This window comes from Carassius carassius, chromosome 30 (genome assembly GCF_963082965.1).
Source record: "Carassius carassius chromosome 30, fCarCar2.1, whole genome shotgun sequence".
Taxonomy (NCBI): Eukaryota; Metazoa; Chordata; class Actinopteri; order Cypriniformes; family Cyprinidae; genus Carassius; species Carassius carassius.
This window is the reverse complement of record NC_081784.1, coordinates 14,199,783-14,222,648: the sequence shown is the minus strand read 5'-3', so window position 1 is coordinate 14,222,648 and position 22,866 is coordinate 14,199,783. Positions and strand designations below refer to the sequence as shown.

General features: G+C 39.9%; 1 protein-coding gene across 4 annotated transcripts in view; it reads right to left on the bottom strand.

The window, feature by feature from the left end:
- Positions 1-17,843, bottom strand: part of LOC132110691 (vinculin-like) — a 35,903-nt gene extending 18,060 nt beyond the window's left edge. For all 4 annotated transcript variants that reach the window (XM_059517513.1, XM_059517516.1, XM_059517514.1 and 1 more), the window contains exons 1-6: positions 17,539-17,843; positions 11,810-11,880; positions 5,316-5,466; positions 4,346-4,454; positions 3,355-3,477; positions 2,879-3,039 (exon numbers count right to left, since the gene is read on the bottom strand). In XM_059517513.1, coding sequence (XP_059373496.1) covers positions 2,879-3,039; positions 3,355-3,477; positions 4,346-4,454; positions 5,316-5,466; positions 11,810-11,880; positions 17,539-17,706 — 783 coding nt within the window. In that variant the 5' untranslated portion in view covers positions 17,707-17,843. The remainder of the gene's footprint in view (positions 1-2,878; positions 3,040-3,354; positions 3,478-4,345; positions 4,455-5,315; positions 5,467-11,809; positions 11,881-17,538) is intronic.
- Positions 17,844-22,866: the final 5,023 nt, after the last annotated feature.

Here is a 22,866-nt window from a genome sequence, read left to right as displayed (position 1 = left end):
TTGTCACAATATTTATTGTAATTTTGTTCAAATAAATGTAGCCTTCATGAACAGAGACTACTAATAAAAGCAAAAAAACAACCACAAACTGACCGTTAGTGTACAGATGAATTTAACATTATATATTTCTATGTAAAATGTATAAAAATGAACCTTATGCTTGCTTTAGAATTTGACGTTGCATTAGTATTTCACATGCTGTGGTATTACAAGCAAAGAGTTCAGAAATAGGCCAGGACGTCTAAACCAGATCAATATTTCATGATGGAGCCAGTTTGAACAATCTCTGCTTGAATATGCATTCTGCTTATGTGCCTGATCTCATGACCGATATCTCAAGCTGTGGAGAATTACAATATAAAGGTAGAATGATGAACTTAATCTTCAAGAATAAGACACTGGATAGCTTAAACATTATTCAGCCGGATGACAACATCTGTCTCTCTTTGGCTAACAGAGTAAATAGTGTCAAGAATGATTTGGGCTAACTATAACTTGAAATTGTTATATAGAGAATTGTACCAACTAAACCAAGGCTGCTCTATTATGGCAAAAATCATTATCACGATTATTTAAGTCAATATTGTAATCATGATTATTTAACACGATTATGAGTGGGCCACATGACCAAAACTGTACACGAGTGATTTATTTAAAGACAGCTATATATATCAAATATACATTTTCTGTAAATGGAGGTTATAATATCATAACCATTGGAATTGAAACTGTATATCGATTAATTGCACAGCTCTAGATTAAACCACTTTTAATTGCTAAACTGAAAGGTAAAATAAAGGCAATACGTTACATGTTCTTACTATTATATTCACTATTATGTTAACTGTGTTTTTATGTCATATAGCCAGTGAACAGTTTTGGGAAATGGAACAGATTATTATATTAGCAGGAAGGGAGTGTCACATTCTGTCTTACTATTATATTTTGTTATGTTATGTTAATCTGGAAAGACAGCTTGTGTTCAGATGTTAGTGATTAACTGTGAGACGGAGTGTCTAAATGAGGGATGAAATGAGACTGAAGTAAATATGGATGTGGAGGGTGAGTGATGGCACGGTGTTATTCTACGGCACGGCTGAAAATAACCTCTCTAATTGCTATTCATTGTTTACAGCATATAAAATGGCAAGCCAGGCTGAGAAAAAAAGGCTTCTATCAAACATCATGTAGGAAAAACAAGAATGTATATACTAACACACACATACTGTTAGCAACACAATGATCTGGCATGCAGTTTGTCGCATTACAGAGCAGGAGAGAGGAGCTTACCTTCTACGGGAAGGGAAAAAATGGAAGAACACAGAAAAGAAAGAGCAAAAAGAAAGAGGCATTTTTACAGGGTTATACCAGGGCAAACTGAAAAACAGAGGTGACAGCAAAGTAAAGGAAAGCTTAGGAAACTGATTTTGAGAGTAGAGTGATTTCTTAAGGAAATATTTATTATGCATGCTCAGCAAGCAGGGTGTCATCAGTTAGCAACGGATCAAATGATTCAGTAGACTTCATGAAATATTGACAAGTAGATCATTAATCTTACTGTCAAACACTGATGCTATGTGTACAGTATATAGTGATGTTTTTCCACCTATGCTGGTTATCAGGCCTGTGTTTTTATGTCATTTAGTCAGTGAACAGTTTTGGGAAATGGAACAGATTATTGCATTAGCAGGAGGGGAGTGTCACATTCATTCAGGGAGAAAAACAAAGATACACCAAGAGGTCTCAATAGAGCGCAGCAGTGACTGCCCACTTTTGAAGTGGCAATGTATAATTTCTGTACATTTTTATATGTACATAAAAACGATGCATTAAGAGCCTGGAGGCCAAAACTTTTTTGATTTGAAGATCAGGGTAAATTTAACTTATTTTGTCTTTGGGGAAACATGTAAGTATCTTCTGTAACTTCTGAAGGGCAGTAATAATGAAAAGATATATATAATATTTAGGCAAAATAAGGAATATGTACACATCTTTTTTGGTTTACACCCCAGGTTCTTAATTAATCGTTTTTCCTTCTTGAGCATCGGTGAGCGTTTAAACCTTTTGTAATAGTTGCATATGAGTCTCTCAGTTGTCCTCCTTGTTAAAAGATGGATCTCAAAATCATACAGTTAGTGTTGAAAAGGGTTCAAATATGCAAAATATGCTGAAAAATGTAAGAATTTGTGGAACCTGAAGGATATTTCTGAAAAACAGCGGGCAGTTTAACTGTTCAGTACAAACAAGGGACACAAGAACAACTATCACTAAACAAAACTGTGGATCATCCAGGAAACAACACAGCATTAAGAATCAAGCGTATTTTAAACGGTGTCATTTTTATAAATTCAACTATTATTTTCTCTTGTGGACTATATGTAAATGTCCTTTATGTGAAATATCTTATTCAAGACAGTACTAAATAAAAAATAACATGAATTTTGTATGATCCCTCTTATTTTGGTAGAACTATTATCATTTTGTGCATATGCAGCTGAGATCAATGCTGAGATATTTTGCCACCATTACTATTTCTACAACAACAGAGACTTTACAGATTATTTTCAGTGTCTTATAAAATAAAGAAAAACTATTTTATTAAAATGTAAAAATCACACCGAAAGATTGACACATTATCCCTAGAAGTAAATTTCTCTATGGACGAAATGTGTGAGATTTTGACTTCTCTTCACCGCTGCCAATGTCTTTTGTAAACACAGTACAATAACAGTAAGTGTTCACTTAACTTGCCCAGGGACTGCAGGACATTAGTTGTCTGACCCAGGGAAGCCAACATAGCTTAGTGTAACTGTTTAAGGTGGGGTTTTCTACAGGAGTCTATGTATGTATGTATGTATGTACATGATAAAGCTCATACTTTGTTGGCCCAGGCATCCTCATCCCATGAAGTGAGTTGCAGCACTCTGATTATTTCGTTGATCTCGGCGCTCATCTTCTCAAACGTGTAGTTTCTGTTCTTCAAGGCCTCCTCCACACCGTGACTCTTGATGCACTTGGTTGTCACAAAGATTTTAATGGCTGATGGGTATCCAAAAAAAAAACAGTTTTGTTAGTCCTCCCTTTTCCTTTTAGCTAAAAACTGTTGTACAGATGAAGATGAGAGTGTGGTTTATATCTGTTGTGGCCAAAAATCAGGCTACTAATTATCACCATATTAGTAGACATATTTGCAAACATCGACATTACAAGCCTTTCTGCTTTTTGCGTGTGCAGATAAGTTGCAATCAACCTGGCTATTTATTGCTGAGCCAACTGCAAGCTGTTCACAAGCTGGCACACTGAGACCGCACATGGCACACACACACACACACACACACACACACAGCAGTTCACCTGATATAAGCACGGGCAGCAGTTCCTTCACTGTGTTCATGGAGGTGACCAGCATCACACGGTGCTCCTGGTGTGTCAGCTCCTGTTGCCGCTCGTCAATCATCTTTGCCATTTTCGTCATTCCTATCAAATTCATACATCAATAAAGTGATGATGTAGAGGTCAAAAATTGATGTTCACTTTGTGATTTGACAAAGATTACAGTGTAATTATATTTGTTTTTGTTATATTTTTATATTTTTAAAGATTAACTTTAAGTGAACATGATGACATTTATATTTGTTATATTTTTATATTTTTAAAGATTAACTTTAAGTGAACATGATGACAACAAGGGTAATCTATGTAAAAATTATGCATGAACAACTGAACATCCAATATAAGTTAATACATGTATATCCAACATCAAAATCTAAAAATATACAGTGTACAAATGTTTGGGGTCAGTAAGATTTTTAAATGTCTTTGAAAAACGTCTCATATGCTCACTTAGGCTGCATTTATTTGATTTAAATAAAAACAAAAAAACAATCATATTGTGAAATATTATTACAACTTAAAATAACTGTTTCCCATTTTTAATATATTTTCAAATGTAATTCATTCCTAAGACTAAGCGCGTGACCTTTCAAACGTGATTACATAATGGTGAAGTGAAGTCATAGACACGCATCGCAGAGCTAGTGCAAGTTCAGCATTTGTGGTTATAATATTTTATTTTTAGAAAATGACCAATCGCTTCGCTGGAAATTTTTCCTAAAAAAAAATGCATTTCTTTTCAACTGAATAAAGAACGACATGAACATCTTGGATGACATGGGGATGAGAAAATTATCAGGAAATTTTGATTCAAGACTGAACTAATATTTTAATATTTTAGTGAAAACTGTGATAGGTTTTTTTTTTTTTTGTCAAGTGTGAACTTTAAATTCACATTGGACACCTCTTCAAAAGGAAGTAACAGAGAAGTAAAAACATTTATCAGATGTACCTGGTTCGAGGTTTTTAGTATAAGTGATCAAGTCCTCCATGGTTTCCACAACCTCTGCAACGGTCAGGTATTCCAGGATGCCTTTACACACACGGATAATTTTACGCACCTTAAAAAGACACAATAATACGAATGATACAATAGAAAAAGACACAAAGGAACATTTGCATTTCATTTGGCAGAAGCAACTTACAGTGGACTGAAGTAACATTAAACCTTTAAACCTTTACGTTGCTAGCACCATGCTCTACTATTTGGGCAACAGGGATCCCAGTGGACTAATGTTTTATTCTGCAGGTCTCTGCCACAAACAGACAGAGCCACAAGATATAGTACCATAACATCATGCTTACTGAGTGCCCTGTGAACAACACAGCACCTTGAGAAAGATGATAGCAGCACTATTAACAGAGCTCAGTTAGCTTTCACCACAAAACGATGATCTAATATCTTGCCGGAAGATGTACATGTTAGAATAGAGTTTTTTAAGTCTTGTATAATAGTATAGCAGTCATTGGTAGTAAATCTGCATATGTTCTCACTAGTTTTAAAGAGCATTTTTGGTTTTGAATACATATACAAGCACCATTTCCACTGTGCTGCTGGGTTCATGTCTTGTCTTGTGATGAGAAATCTTCACAGGAACTTCAAAACTAACGCTCGCTGATAGAAGACACACTGTGTGTGAGGTGGCTCCCTCAGATCATGTGCTCACAGGGAAGGCTGGATACGTGGAGCATGGCATATTAAGAAAGCAAATCACAACGCATGATAAGGGACTATGTGTTTAATGTTGTTAGGCCAGAATAAAAGCCAGTGCACCTTGCTAAATACTGAGCTTCTTTTGAATGTGTATCAGGCTAAGGCTACACTGTAAGTGACGTGAACAAAACAAATCATTAATCTCAATTATTTTTATTGAAATCCTTGACTTCATCATCAAGATAGATAGCCCCATTCCCATTCATACCTCTGCCTCGTCAAAGGTCAGAAGCAGGTCTGAAGTGCCTGACAGGATGCCCCGTGAGCCATCGATGAGGTAATCACGGGCCGGGACAGAGTAGGGGTCTGTCCTCAGCATCTGAGCTGCTTCCACCAGCTTTGCACAGGCATTTTCCACCCTGAGAAACAAAGAAAAACATCATGACTCACTAACTACTTAACCTTTTATACTAGCTTAATATATATATATATATATATATATATATATATATATATATATATATATATATATATATATATTCATACTGTATAAATCTATACAAATATGTAATGGCTTGCACTATTACAAATGTTCAAATCAATGCAATATTCAGGGCAAAAAGAAAAACTATGCATTTGATTTAAATAGGAGGTGACATTACTAATTGATTTAACTGCAATTAAATCAATGGCCCACTAAATCACAAATCAAGATTATTTAAACACTCAATTTCCAACAGCAGTGTCAGTGCTTACAACACAGCCTATTTAAAGAGAGGTTAACATCTCCTGTCACCAACCACATGTGTGCTGCTGATTGATAAACCCTGTGCCAGCTTGTGTTTATGGTGCCAAATGTGTCAGCTAAAACTTTTGCGGTCTTTAACTAAGCCTATCTGCCCAGCCATTTCAAATAGATGCAGATTAATACAGATACCAACACTTCATCTTCCGCCAAGCCTGATCAAGTCTCATCACTTTGAAAGGTAACAGCACACCTTCTCCTTGATATACATCACAATTTGAGTTATAATTCATGCCTGCAGGACAAATGGTGCAAATGCAAACTAAAACCTTATTATAATTGACTATGAGCAATTAAAATTGTTAATGTTGTATTAGCAAACACCATTAATAATTGTAAATATTTCTTCTAAATTTTACCTCCATCTGTTTCTCCAACTAAATTTGGACTTGCTTATTATGAATGACCATATCACAGTTTGTCATTCTGGTTTGTCATTTATTTTGCATTTGTACAATCTTCTGAAAAATGATTCCCCTCTGGAGCCCAATTAGTAAGCCAGGAGAAGCCGTGCAAGGTCAACTCCACAGTTGCTCTGAGAATGCTTCAAAAGCCACTACATGTGCATGAGGTTTTACAAATATATATACATATATCTATATAATATAAACTATATTATATACAAAACACAATAATTGAATATAATAATTAACATTAACATTAATAACAAAATTATAAACGCAACACTTTTATTTTTGCCCCCATTTTTCATGTGCTGAACTCAAACATCTAAGACTTTTCTATGTACACAGAAGGTCTATTTCTCTCAAATATTTTTCACAAATCTGTCTAAATCTGTGTTAGTGAGCACTTCTCCTTTGCTGAGATAATCCATCCACCTCACAGGTGTGGCATTTTAAAATGCCAATTAGACAGCATGATTATTGCACAGGTGTGCCTTAGGCTGGCCACAATAAAAGGCCACTCTAAAATGTGCAGTTTTATCACACCTCATAATGCCACAGATATCGCAAGTTTTGAAGGAGCGTGCGATTGGCATACTGACTGTAGGAATGTCCAACAGAGCTGTTGCCCATGAATTGAATGTTAATTTCTCTACCATAAACTGTCTCCAAAGAAACCTTAAAGTCTTAGGGAAGCTCATCTGCATGCTCATCGTCCTCATCGGGGTCTTCGTAAGTAGGCAAATGCTCACTTTTGATTTCATCTGGCACTTTGGAGATGTGTTTTCTTTACGGATGAATACATTTTCTGGAGCTGAAAACATCCCAGTTGTTTCATGGCCAACATATTCACCGGTAGTGTTGGCTGATATGGTCATTTTTCAAATCGTCATATCGTCAGCCCGTGAGAGCAACGATACACTATTTTATCATGCATGGGTGGAGCAAGAGAGAGACTCTTTGTTCTTGTCATAGCATAACTATTTGGTGTTTTAAACCATGCAAGTGCGCGAGAGAGAGCCTATCGAAAAAATATACCTTCAAACATACTGATAAGCTAACGTTAAATATAAAAATACTGTATTTAAAACAGCTAGTTCATATATAGTCGGACGCAACTGTCATATCGCTTGTCCTGTGACAAATTTGCCCCATCTGCACACGGAAGTTATCAGTCTAAATGTTCTGCTAAATCAGTCAATGGTGAAAATCAATAGTAGATTTCACATTTTCAGAAGTCCAACAATTGAACACTAATATTGGACATAAACGAACACGTTAAATATAAAGTATTGAAAACAGGTAAGTTAATATATTTGGAGTAAAGTTGAATTGAACTGACCCTCTGTCATACAGCGCTCCGGTCCCCCCCCCCTAATGAAGAGACTGACGCACTGCCACAGAAAAAAGAATGAGATGCATTCTAACATAACTGTGGCATTAAACTCAGTTAGTGAGGGCTCGTCTAAAATATTGCAGATATAGGCTGTTTAGATTACTTGTTAAAGTGCAATGAAATACCTTACATCTGCAGACGATGTACGTCTGTTTGAAGATGGAGACTTCTTCACCCACTACAGGCTCAAGTCCTTCTTTGCGTGTGTGAAGTGCGGTGCTGAAGTGAAATAGCTGGGCAGCCAAATTATATTATGTTGCCTAATTAAAAAAAAAATATTGTAATTTAATACATTAATAGGAGAATGAGCCTAATATTGTCTTGACCTTTGACAGAGACATCTGCTATCGTCGATACACACTACTATTTTCCTGTGGTCACACCAGATACTGACTGGTTTCCGGACCCCCAATACAGTAAAACTGTACGTTTAAGAGTGGCTTTTTTATTGTGGCCAGCCTAAGGCACACCTGTGCAATAATCATGCTGTCTAATCCGCATCTTGATATGCCACACCTGTGAGGTGGATGGATTATCTCGGCAAAGGAGAAGTGTTCACTAACACAGATTTCATATAATGAAAAAGGGGGCAAAAACAAAATATACTTATATGGAATACTTTTCCATAAGTATTGGAAAAGTTGCCTCACAGGTCTATCTAAGTGTTCAGCTGTGTCCTGTTGCATTAATTCTTCAGATATTAAAAGCAGGGAATGTGTTTTATCAGTTACATTCATTGCTTCTGCATTCGAAGTCTTGAATTCGATGATGACACACACAAACCAGGATGGAGACGAGGAAGCTGACTCTGAAAGAAAAACAAAGCAAATTGGATGCTAAAAGAAAAGAGGAAGTCAATTAGAACTATAGGAAAAACAAAGGGCATGGAGAAATCAAGAGTCTGGAAACTACCGGCGACATCAGCAACCAACAACGACCTGATCGGCTGTGAAAAACAACAGTAGTTGATGACAGAAAAATCATAAAAGCTGTGAAAATGAACCCTAAAATACACGTCTGTAAAATCACCAACAACCTCCAGAAAGCGTGGGTGATGCTCTGTCAATCTACAGTCCGCAGGAGAATTTGACACAGAATTATACATACACAGCAAGATGCAAACCTCTGATCAGCACCAAAAATACAAAGGCAAGATTCTTCACAAATGTGAGCCAGTAGTTTTGGAACTGTGTTGATGGACTGATGAGACAAAGATGAACCTTTATTTAAGTGACTGGAAAGCAAAAGTGTGGAGAAAAAAGGGAACTGCAAAATGATCATAAGCATACAAGCTCATCTGTAAAGCTTGGTGGAGGTGGTATCATGGCATGGGCATGCATGGCACTCTCTAGAACAGGACCTCTTCATTTTAATGATAACTTAATGTATGATGGCAGTAGCAGAATAGATTTGAAAGGGTACAAAATCATCTTGACTACCAATATTCAAGAAAATGCCACCAAACTCATTAGAAAGCACTTCATATTGGATCAGGACAATGACCCAAAACACCCTGCCAATTCAGTCAAAGACTTTATCAGGGCAAAGATATGTAAAGTCTTAGATTGCCCAAATCAATCTCCAGATTGAAATCTGATTGAACATTAATTTCACCAGCTGAAGCGGACAATAAAGACAGAAACTCCCCCAAACAAGCAACAGTTGGAATTGTCTGCATTAAAGGCTGGAGAAAAGCATTTCAAAGCATAAGACCAAGAGTCTGCTGATGTCTATGGGTTGCAGACTCACTGCTCTGATTGCCTGCAAGGGATCTCTCACTAAATATTAGATTTTAATCTTTTACATCTGCCTTAAATTCAACTGTTCCAATACTTATGATCACATCAAATAGTGGGATGAACTCTAAAAGTGCTGTCCTTTTTATTTAGTAAAACATGTATGTAATGAAAGACCTAATAACAAAATGTGACATTCTGTAGTTTTGTCATATGTCATCCTTTAATCATATTTGCGAATGTCTTGACTCCACAGCAGAGAAAGCAATTATGTCTTTACTGTTACAAAACTTATGGAGGGCACTGTATATATATACAGTACAGACCAAAAGTTTGGACACACCTTCTCATTCAAAGAGTTTTCTTTATTTTCATGACTATGAAAATTGTAGAGTCACACTGAAGGCATCAAGGGCTATTTGACCAAGAAGGAGAGTGATGGGGTGCTGCGCCAGATGACCTGGCCTCCACAGTCACCGGACCTGAACCCAATCGAGATGGTTTAGGGGTGAGCTGGACCGCAGACAGAAGGCAAAAGGGCCAACAAGTGCTAAGCATCTCTCGGGGAACTCCTTCAAGACTGTTGGAAGACCATTTCAGGTGACTACCTCTTGAAGCTCATCAAGAGAATGCCAAGAGTGTGCAAAGCAGTAATCAAAGCAAAAGGTGGCTACTTTGAAGAACCTAGAATATGACATTTTCAGTTGTTTCACACTTTTTTGTTATGTATATAATTCCATTTATAATTCCACATGTGTTAATTCATAGTTTTGATGCCTTCAGTGTGAATCTACAATTTTCATAGTCATGAAAATAAAGAAAACTCTTTGAATGAGAAGGTGTGTCCAAACTTTTGGTCTGTACATATATATATATATATATGTATATATATATATGTACAGACATATATTTTTTTATGCAAATTTAATATAGATAAAAATTATACATACATAATAATATATTAATATATAATATAGAAAATAATGTCTTGACCCAGTTACCTCCTCTTCTCTCGTTGCTAGTCATCTCCTCACATTCCTTGTCAAAAAAGCATAATAAAAAATGACATTTGCTGTTTTCTGGACTGTTTTAAGGTTTAAGGAACAAGGGAACAAGCACCTGTTTGTGTTCTCTGTGACTTTCTGACTTAGCGCCTCTGAGAGAGTGATGAAAAAGATGGAGAAAGAGACACAAACAGACAGTGTGCATCAATATTAAACAGATTCAATACTAACTGCTCCATCTGCATCTGCTGCCAAGACACCACTTCACAAAGCCGGGGGGACTGGGGAGCGCAGTCATATAGTTTTTGCGTAGACTTATCAATAATGCATCGTAAGCTCGGTGGAAAACAACCCCCAAGCTTCAGCAGTGAGCAGATGACTCAGCCAAACTCAGGCAATCGCACCTGCAAGACCTTATTTAACCTCCATTACTCTGTACATTATTTCAATACATCAAAGACCTCAAACTCTGACATTAGGCTTTGTAGGCATCTAAAATCAGTTTTGACAATCCTGTGTAATGTACTGTATCATCACTTTAAACTTCTCTTGACAAGGTAAAGGCACATACTTTGTTAATCCTGCAAACCTCATTGGCAATTGAATCCCATTGACTAGTACATTTTTTGGTTTACTCGCCAGACTGAATCTATCTGAAAGTACACTCTTAACATCAGTCAGTCAAGCATTATAATCAAGTATTATTTAATAATAGAACTTTAGTAATAGAAATAAACTTGATCACCATGTTTGAATGCATATTAGTCACTTTAACTGAACATTTTAACTGGACTGGTGGTGGTTATTCAGTGTTTTTTGTAAAAAAACAAAAACAAATTGGGGGTGGGGATGTGGGAAAAAAAACTAACAAAAATACTGATAAGATAATAATGATACAAATTCTACTAATAAGAACTATAACACACTAAAGATTACTAAGGATTGATGAGCTGCTGGGTTCATGAAAATGAATCTGGTTTTGTGCATTTGCTCGAACTGATTTGCTGAAATCAAAACGGATGCGTGTATGTGAGACAAAGCGATGGCGAGTCATGCACCTTCACACTAGGGTTTACAGTACAGTACGTCAAATACAGGTGCGTTGCACATCCATTCAGATGAACTGAAAAACAGCACATATCGCTTGACGGAGAGTGAAAATCTGTATGTGCCAAACTTATACTTAGCATCCAACTCAAGCAATGGCGAGTTAAATCTGAGAATTTATTACCCGGTGGCTAATATTAGACATCATTTAGTCACCCAGAGTGAAGATTTGTTTGCATATGTGAGTGATTCACTCATAATGTAGAGGGTTGTGACCTGTTCAATGGGAAAATATGTGTTCAGTGTGATTAGAACTAATGTATGTTCACATGCCAAGCGCCTGGAGAGAGACAGGAAGGATAGGTCTTACTTAATGAAGGCCGGAGGCATGTCTCTCTTCATAATCTTGTCTTCTGTGGTTTGTACCGTCTCCTTCCCCACCTGACAACACATGTAAAACAAGCTGGTTTACAAGATGAAGACCATTTAATGAGACCATTAAATGCATTTCTATTTTTATGACACCAGCTGCCACTCAAAAAGGTTATACACACTCATAAGGAAAAGCTTCAGCCCTAAGGCAGACCAGATTGACACAGCTTGTGAATGGAGTCGCTCTGAGTGTCTGGACACAATAAGGGCCTGTGTGTCTTGGATGAGCCCTTAGGCTGATCTACAACTTGCTGTCTGGGATGCTGCCAATACTTCCAACTGTCCAGTCTGAAACAACAACCCATGCTGCTCATCTGCCATTATCACACCCAGTTATTTAGTATTTCCAGAATGAACACATTGGAAGAAGAAGATGCAATCAACACATCTGCAAACATAGAATAAATAAATAAATAACAACAAAAAATATTTAATTGAAAAACAAAAATAAAATAAAAAAAACTAAACAAAACACCATGTAATTAAACTCCTTTTTGATCCAATGCTTTATTTAATTAAACTCCATAAATCAGTTCAAATGGTCTGTTTCATCGATTTACAACCTGTCACTGAGTCATTGCTTTATTTGCATGATGCATCAGACAAAAATAGAGATTTTCTTTAGCTATAATCACCCATCAACCATTAATCTGAATATTTTAAGTGTGTCCAAGCAAATAAAAGTGCCCAATTCTCTCTTACATCACAGAAAAACCACTGTTTGATTTTAAAAACATAACCCTGAGGTGACAAGATATCAGACCACACACACTTTGCTCCCATGCACATGGTCTATTTGCCCTTTCACTGGACTTCAGGAATGACATTACAGTGTCCTTCTTTAGAGTCCACTAATGCAGAGATAGCAGCGTAACAGAGAGATTTTTGTTATCTCCACATGGCACATGGCCACTTCCAGCCTGCTCTTTTTTACACTGAGGCGGTCACATTCATTTCTCTCCTCCATCTCCGAATCATATTTGAAGAAAAGATTTTTAAGCTTCCATTAAGCTTTTCATGAGTTAACATTTGGAAATATATATATATATATATATAGCTTTTATTTGATTGAATGGGTGAAAATAGCAAGGAATAACAATGAGAAACAGGCCAAACAAACAAACGCAAGTAGTAAATAATAGAGTGCATTGATTCACAGCCGATGACCTGCTAAGGACCAAAGCATGCAGCTGTGTATGGAGGATGGTGCTTTTGTAGTCCAGAGTGCTCTTTTACTGAGTACTAAATGGGTGAAGGGGACCCATAAATAAGGCTAACTTGGTTAACTGCTGGGCTAAAGTGAGAACATAGATCTCATATGCACACACAGCAGCCAGTCACAAACATCAACCCTGTGCACACTGTGAAGAATGCTGCACGGCCTGTTTGGTACAGTAGATGTATTGCACAGAATGAAAAGCCTTTCAATGCAGCTCTGGATAAACATGATGTACCCTTCCAAAAACATTTTTTTTAAATACAGTCAAACTGTCATGTGGTCAGAGAGTTGAACACTTACACTTATTATTTTCTATTATGATTTTAACAGCCAATGGCATGTTTTATTTACTGATATTTGACATCTGAAATGATTCTCATTCCTCTAAAGTTCAAATGTGTGTGAGGATTTTACTGGACACATACACACAGTGAGAATGTGACGCCACCTGCAGTAAGAAGTCTCTCCCTCAGCTGAAAGCAGAGCGGATACGACTGCATTCTCTCTCCATGATGACGGCTGTTTATATAAGGCTCCTGCTCTGTCACAGCACTCTGTCATCTGTTGACTGTTTACCCTCGAAGTCTGAAGTATCTCTCATTGATTCCCACAACCTCTGCAAAGACTTAAGGCTCCTTTAAAGGGAAACTCTTCCACACACGCTGACAGATCCATAAAAGGTTTGAGTTTATAAAAGGCCCCTCAAATGAGCACATTTGGCACTTTTCATGGTATATGGGTAACAGAAAGACAGGCTGAAGAGGCATCAATGCATTGATTGTGTACTTTTTATGCATAACTAATGCAGAGTGTTTATAGCAACTGTAGCTTCACTTAAAGGCTCTTTGATCTCAGGTGCATTCTTGCTGTGATAATGGGTTTTGTGAGAGCAGCCCGGGTCAGCAGCTGCTCCTGCTCCTGTCTGTCAGATATCATTAAGGACAATTCAGACAATTTCAGCAAACAGGACTGAAGAGGTTACACTTAAAGAACTTGTTATATATTGTGGATGATTACATCAAGCCCAATTTCCCAAAACATTCATTAAGTGCAAAGTTCCTACAACTTCTCACAAGTAACTAAGACCTCCATTGAGTCATGTTTTGAGTTGTGAGCATAAGAGATTTATTTCAAACAGAAACACATAAAAAAAAAACATCTCACCAACCCCAAACTTTTGAGGTTTGTTTATAAATCAAATCTTATATTCTACATATGGGTTTTCCAGTGGTCGATACAGAGATCGATTAACCACTACAGATAAACTCAAACAGGCATTTATTTTGCCACTCAAAACATATTCTCTAAGGCTGGATTTATTTTGTGAAGTCAAAATGGAGACTTGCTTTAAAAACAATATGCCTGTTTAAAGTACTTGAGGGATTGAGGGAGCTGGGGGAAGTAAACTGCAAAGTGGTTTCTGCTTGTGTCATCAGTGTGGGTCTAACTATGACAGATCTGTATCCATGGTTAGAATTCACGTCAGTTTAACACATTTCAAAGGGCATCACCTCCTCTCACACAATCATTTTATCACTAAGTGAGTTTTCCCTGTGAGTGGCAATTCACTAATGTACTAGGAGTTTGGCTTTAAAGGAACACTCCAATTTTTTTGAAAATAGAATCATTTTCCAACCCCCTAGAGTTAAACAGTTGAGTTTTACCATTTTCGGATCTATTCAGCCGATCTCCGGGTCTGGCGGTAGCACTTTTAGCTTAGCTTAGCTTAGCTTAGCATAGATCATTGAATCTGATTAGACCGGTTTGCATTTCACTCAAAAATGACCAAAGAGTTACTATATTTTTCCTATTAAAAAACATGACTCTTCTGTAGTTGTGTGCTAAAACTGTCAGAAAATTTAAATTTGCGATTTTCTAGGCTGAAATGGCTAGAAACTAAACTCTCATTCCAGCATAATAATCAAGCAACTTGGCTGCCATGGGTGCAGCAGGCGCAATGACATTACAAAACTAGCTGGGGACTATTTCAGGCGCTGCCTGTTAAATCACTGCATTTTACTGTTAAATGTGACATTAAAACAACAGCAGTAATTCACATATCCTGTAAGTTCTGCACTACTGCTGACTCCAAAGGGAATCTAAAAGCTTAGCCATGGATGACATAAACAGCACACATTTACAAATGCATATGGACAGTATGCCAATGGCTCTTTTCCAAAGCACTGTGACAGACTTGGCTGAAAAGACAGACAGAAAGAGATGGAGACTCCCCTCCATGCCAGACCCCTGCTGTCTTCTCTGTTAAGATTCATAAAAAGCATTCAGAGAAAGGGGATAAAACAACTCAAATAGTCTATATCCAGGTACAACTAGTTGGCTGTTCCTAACTGGCTTCATTCCACCCAGCAATGATCATTAATCAATTCAAGTTACCAAAGACCAAATATGGTTCTGGATTGTATCTATTATATCTAGGCCATATATTCTGCAGAAGCTTGAACTAGTGAGAGTCACCATTAAAACAAACAATTACACATTCAATTCTTTATTTGTTGCAATTATATGGCCATTATATACATATTAGTAGTTGACTACTATGTATATATAATATAATCTCTTACCACAATCCCAAAGTGACTACGAGAATGTTGACAATCTAAACATAGAACAGTCTCCAAGATACAGACCGGTCTTTAGAGTGAGAAGAGGTATAAAGCCTCTTCCCTCAGCCTTGATTTCGAGGCTTGGCTTATGTGCTGGATACTTCAGCAGTAACAGGTGCCACATATGAGGGGGATGGGGTGTGTCTCCTCTCCAGTGAAGACGCTGACACCTTAAGACTTCCTCAAGCCAGCAGGGAGTCACTTTCCCTGCACATGAAACACCCCTCTGGCCATGCACTGTGAGACTGTGTTACTTCCCAGACTAGAAGACCTATTTATTTCCGGAACAAAACGCTCACTCCCTATTTGTGACTTACTCACGTACATTAGGAGGATTCTTTTCACGTTACTTTATTTAATGACAGCTGGGAGTTAATTATCTTGTTACAGATAAACAAGAAAAAATAGGCTAATACTGAAAGCCCTTCTGACCTCTCAGAATAGAATAGAATTATTCTAGAATATTCTATTCTAGAATAGCATAGAATAGAATATTTAACTACAGGTATATAATTATTAAAACAAATGTGTTTCAGATGGCTGAAGGCATTACAATACTTATAGGACACATGTCAGAACATACCAGAATAAATGTTAGCTTGTTCAAATCAGAAATGTTTTAATCAAACTCATAAATAATAAACATGATTCTGTAACTTTTCGGTATATAACAATGTGTTTTCAACTGCATACAGCAGTAAACAGAGCACTCTGCCAGCAATCAAATTAATTCTTTCAAATAAGTAATGCTTCAATAACAGATTTGTTGTTGTTGTAACTTTCTTCAAATAGAGACTCCCTTACTGAGACCAGAGAGGAAGGAGAACATACCAGCAAGGGTTCTGTCTAGTTGCTGTGGATACACTGAAAAAATAATGGTACAACACTCTTGGAAGTTTCTGCGATTGATGATTCTGTTTTTGATGTTTCCTGGAACTAACAGCGTACTTTTCTAAACACATGAACTCCTTGTACAGAGAAGAATACAGCCCACCTGTATTAGACTCCACTATACCAAAATCACTTCACCTTTACGATGCAAACATCATTGCTTCCTGCCAGTTCACTTACTGTACTTAAAATACTGTAACTACTCCTATACAGGATAATGCATTTAGGGAACATCTAAAATATTGACAGAATTGGAAAGTTTACAGCATGTATTTAATTACAACTTCCTTCTGCTCTTGCTGGTGGCGTCAAGTTGAAAATCATTTAGCTACACTTATTTTCAACTATTGCATAGAACCCTTTGTAACAGAAAAACAACCCTTTTCAGGTGTAGGAACTTTAGTTTACCATGTGCAAACTATGTTTTATGAGAAAAAAAATGCTCTGCTTCAGCCCATCTCCTCATTGACCCATCAGGACCATGTGTTTACTATCAACTATTATTTCCTATAGCCACAAACTAAGACAGTCATTTGCGAATATGAAGCCAAACTCAGCATGATCAGTTTAGACTGTTGGTATTTACAATTCCTAATGAAACATATTAACCTGATCAGACCATGACCCTTCACCCTTCCATGGTTATCAATAATTTCCACCAAAGTACACAGTGTCATTGTTACTAAAACAAAGCAATCCTTGTTGTCAGTCACTGTCATTAAAAAGAAACCAAATAACAAGTAAATAATAATAAGTAAAACCTCACATTTATTATGAGGCAGCAACAATAACTTTGGTACCTATTGTGTATGGTAATTTTTATAAGGGGAGACGTTTTAACGAAATGAAGTGCGCCTTAATAAAGAAAATAAAACAGTTGAACTAGAAGAGCCACAAAAAAAAAACCCGCTGTATGGATGACAGGACCCTCACCCGCACGAGGTTGCTGACAGCCGCTTGCACAGCCGTCACTGGGCTGGTGAGATCTGGGATCGCCTTCCCATCAACTTCGCCCTCCTCGTGCATGATAACCAAGTGGGATATCTGCTGAGCCACTGGCTCCAGGATACTCTCTATCGTCTTGGTGTGGAAAACTGGCATCCTGAAATCTAAATATCCTCAACACAAGTGAGAAAAAGGCACGAGTAAGCACTGTCCAGCGTTTTCCCCTGTAATGTCTATTCCAGGGTCTATTCCACTCATGCAGAGAAATCCCGAAACACCTCCCCAACGACCGACGCCTTCTTGTGGATAACCAAAGCAAGGCGCCCGGTGAGTACGAGAGAACGCGCGGCTTAAAAGAGCCAGGGCTCGTCAACCAATCAGCACAAAGGTTTCACGCCAGGCGGAGCATCTGATTGGTGCGCGCTGACACTGTTCTCTGTTTCCACTCTCACCCCCCCCAGCCCCCCCCCCCCCCCCACATGTGATAAGAGCTTCCCTGACTACGTCATGCAGGCTATAGCCAAAAAGGGAATGCTTTGATGAGGATTCCGTGGATTACATTTGCTTTAATGATAGGTAATGATGTTAGTAAAATGGCAGCAAAGTAACTGACAGGCATGTCTATACTCAGACTGAGGCGTTTAATTCGGATCATCTGCTGATGTCTTCTTCATGTGATCATTTCTGTGTGAATGAAAGAAAAAAGTAGGTGGACGGTTGATTAATCTTAGTTTTAGAAGATAATGCTGAAGAGCGGCACACAATGTCCAGAAGTTTACGTGCCTGGTAAATGATTTTGAATATAGTCTTAAATATATACTTTTAAATCTAGGTTTAAATTACATATGGTATCAAACACGCACGTGTGTGTATATAGGCTACAGTAGGCCTATGTATACACAACCGTTCAAAAGTTTATCTTAAACGTACCAAAACTGCATTTTTTTATGTGAAATGTTTTTATAGTTTAAAATAACGGTGTTCTATTGTAATTTATTTTATTGCTGGGATGGCAAAGCTGAAATTTTCAGCATCATTACTCCAGTCTCCATTGTCACATGATCCTTCAGAAATCATTCTTATATGCTGATTTGCTGCTAAAGAAACATTTATTATTATTATCAATGTTAAAAACAGTTGTGCTGCTTAATATTTTGTAAAAAAAAAAAAGTGTGATACTTTGTTTTTTCAGTATTCCTTGATGAATAGCAAGTTCAGAAGAACACCATTTATTTTATTTTATTTATTTGATATAGAAATCTTTTGAAACATTATGAATCTTTACTGTCACTTAAAAATAAAAACGAAAAATTTAATGGCAATGCTGAATAGAAGTATTAGTTCTTTCACACACACAAAAATGTACCCATACATTTAGGATGTGATCACTGAAGTGAACACTTGCAAACTGTGAAACAATGTACCAATTGAAGTGCAGTTATATAGAAAAAAGTCTATGGTGAGACACTGTAGAAATTCTTCATTTGAGGCTAAGCATTGGACATTTAATATCTGACCTTGTTTGATTTATCTTAATACTTTAGATGATGTGTTTAGAGTCAAGAATAAACATTTGGTTAATTAAGGAGAGACTTACTCCCCATAATGAAACACTCAGTTTGCTATACCAAAGGGACAGGGCTTGATTTAGACATCTGATGATGTGTTTAGGATATTTACAGGAAAATAATGTTCAAGTATAATCATTATACATAATTTACAAGTTAGGTCTTTAGACAAGTAAGGCTCCATTGTGACTTTGTTTCAGACACCATTCAGTGCTAAGGAAACACAAGGCAACTGTAAGGCTACCAAATAAGGAGGGATTTCAGATGGAGGTGCACAGAGATGTGCCTTGCAACACTAATAAGGTGAACCGTTTATTATATAAGTAGCAGCTGTCATTGAACCTTGTAAGTGCAGAGTCACTTGGGGATGCTCTTTTCATATCTAGGATGTTGTCTGGAGTTTCTCAATGTTCTCAGAATTGTCACAGGAGAACTCCTGCTTTGGCCTTCCTTTAAACTCCAAAAGTTGTCAGTCAGTTCACACTTTAAACAACCTTATAAATAAATGTACAATCCTTCCCTTCAACATCCTCAGTTTCTGTCTATAGCCACCATTTCAACCACAAGTTTATTTTGATAAACTAACGTATTTGTTTGGAAATATAAATGGAAACAGCCCAATTTGAATAATTAATTGTCATCATCAAAAATTATCCTCAACAGAATTGGTGTTGAAACAGTTTGTATTGAAATAGAAAAGTGATGGTCCTATTTTAGTCAAGGTGAGTAATGCTGTGTTCAGCAATTTCATGTCATCCAGCCCTACAGCTGACTAGTCCATGTTGTCACGGCAGGGTTCCAATGAGGCACGGAGATAGAACCAATTGCGAGTAAGTCTTTTATTAAGGGGTAATCCAAACAGCATAAACAGTCCAGGCAGGGGTCAATAGGAAACATCCATCCAAAACATAAACTAAACAAGAAGACAAGGCAAGGGCACGAACTGACGGACATGAATAAACAACGACTCCGTGACCCATACTAAGACAGACCGGGTTATATACACAAAAGGATAATGGGGAAACAGGAGACAGGTGGGGAACAATCAATTAACTAAACAAGGAGGAAGGTGACCAAATAAGGAGACAGGAAGTGATAATATGATAAACACCGTGGGAACTGAGGACACCTAGTGGAACCCCAGGGAACACAACCCAGACACTGTGACAGTACCCGCCTTCTACGGAGCGGCTCCCAGACGCTCCAAGACAGACACAAAACAGAGACCAGGAGGGAGGTGGACAGGTGGAGGCTCAGGGGGAGGGACGGAGGGCCAGAAAAGAAAAACATGGGGAACAGGCACCAGAATGTAAACACAACACAGAAAGACCAGGAGGGAGGAGGACAGGAGGAGGTTCAGGGGGAGGGACGGAGGGCCAGACTGACAGAAAGGAACAGGGACAGACATTAACACAAAAACCAAAGGAAAAAACAACATGAAGCCCCCCAGGGTGGAGCAGAAGACCACCACACCCTTGTGGTCAGGGCAAGCGCCCCCCAGGGCGGAGCGGAAGACCACCATGTCCGTGTGGTCAGAGCGGAAGCCCCCCAGGGCGGAGCGGAAGACCACCATGTCCATGTGGTCAGAGCGGAAGCCCCCCAGGGCGGAGCGGAAGACCACCACAACCTTGTGGTCGAGGCCAGAGTTCCCCAGGGCGGAGCAGAAGACCACCACCACCACCACCATGTGGTCAGGGCGGAAGGCCCCCAGGACGGAGCAGAAGACCACCACCCCCCTGTGGTCAAAGCGGAAGCCCTCCAGGGCGGAGCAGAAGACCACCACAGCCCTGTGGTCGTTGCACAAAGCCCCCAGGGCGGATCAGAAGCCCACCACTTCCGTGCGGCCGGATCAACGGGAGGACGAGACTCTGGTAATTCCATGGTGTCTCTACTGGACTCCAGAAGATCGGTGCTGGCCTGACACTGCTCATGAAGACCATTGGTGACTTGCATTTGCTCATGAAGATCAATGGTGACTTGACTCAGTCCTTGAAGATCACCGGTGACTTGACTTGACTCTGAAAGGTCAACGGTGACTAGCCCTAACTCTGGAGCATCAGCGGTGACTAGCCCTGACTCTGGAGCATCAGCGGTGACTAGCCCTGACTCTGGAGCATCAGCGGTGACTAGCCCTGACTCTGGAGCATCAGCGGTGACTAGCCCTGACTCTGGAGCATCAGCGGTGACTAGCCCTGACTCTGGAGCATCAGCGGTGACTAGCCCTGACTCTGGAGCATCAGCGGTGACTAGCCCTGACTCTGGAGCATCAGCGGTGACTAGCCCTGACTCTGGAGCATCAGCGGTGACTAGCCCTGACTCTGGAGGGTTAACAGTGACTAGCCTTGACTCTGGAGGGTCATCTAAAACCCGACTCGACTCTGGAGGGTCATCAATGACTAGCCCTGACTCTGGAGGGTCATCTGAAACCCGACTCGACTCTGGAGGGTCATCTGAAACCCGACTCGACTCTGGAGGGTCATCTGAAACCCGACTCGACTCTGGAGGGTCATCTGAAACCCGACTCGACTCTGGAGGGTCATCGGTGACTAGCCCTGACTCTGGAGGGTCATCGGTGACTAGCCCTGACTCTGGAGGGTCACCGGTGACTAGCCCTGACTCTGGAGGGTCACCGGTGACTAGCCCTGACTCTGGAGGGTCACCGGTGACAAGCCCTGACTCTGGAGGGTCACCGGTGACAAGCCCTGACTCTGGAGGGTCACCGGTGACAAGCCCTGACTCTGGAGGGTCACCGGTGACAAGCCCTGACTCTGGAGGGTCACCGGTGACAAGCCCTGACTCTGGAGGGTCACCGGTGACAAGCCCTGACTCTGGAGGGTCACCGGTGATAAGCCCTGACTCTGGAGGGTCACCGGTGATAAGCCCTGACTCTGGAGGGTCACCGGTGATAAGCCCTGACTCTGGAGGGTCACCGGTGATAAGCCCTGACTCTGGAGGGTCACCGGTGATAAGCCCTGACTCTGGAGAGTTCCCTGGCACCTGACTCGACTCTGGAGGATCAGCGGTGACTAGCCCTGACTCTGGAGGGTCACCGGTGACAAGCCCTGACTCTGGAGGGTCACCGGTGATAAGCCCTGACTCTGGAGGGTCACCGGTGATAAGCCCTGACTCTGGAGGGTCACCGGTGATAAGCCCTGACTCTGGAGGGTCACCGGTGATAAGCCCTGACTCTGGAGGGTCACCGGTGATAAGCCCTGACTCTGGAAGGTCACCGGTGATAAGCCCTAACTCTGGAGAGTTCCCTGGCACCTGACTCGACTCTGGAGGATCAGCGGTGACTAGCCCTGACTCTGGAGGATCAGCGGTGACTAGCCCTGACTCTGGAGGATCAGCGGTGACTGGCACCTGACTCGACTCCGGAGGGTCCACGGGCACCTGACTCGACTCCGGAGGGTCCACGGGCACCTGACTCGACTCCGGAGGGTCCACGGGCACCTGACTCGACTCCGGAGGGTCCACGGGCACCTGACTCGACTCCGGAGGGTCCACGGGCACCTGACTCGACTCCGGAGGGTCCACGGGTACCTGACTCGACTCCGGAGGGTCCACGGGCACCTGACTCGACTCCGGAGGGTCAGCTGAGACTCTCATCCTGTGCAGCGGCGCTGGGCAAGCAGCCATCTTGGGCCATGACTCTGGACAGGCGGCCATCTTGTACTGTGGTGCTGGTCTGGCGGCCATCTGGTACTGTGGCGCTGGACCGGTGGCCAATTTGGGCATTGGCGCTGGG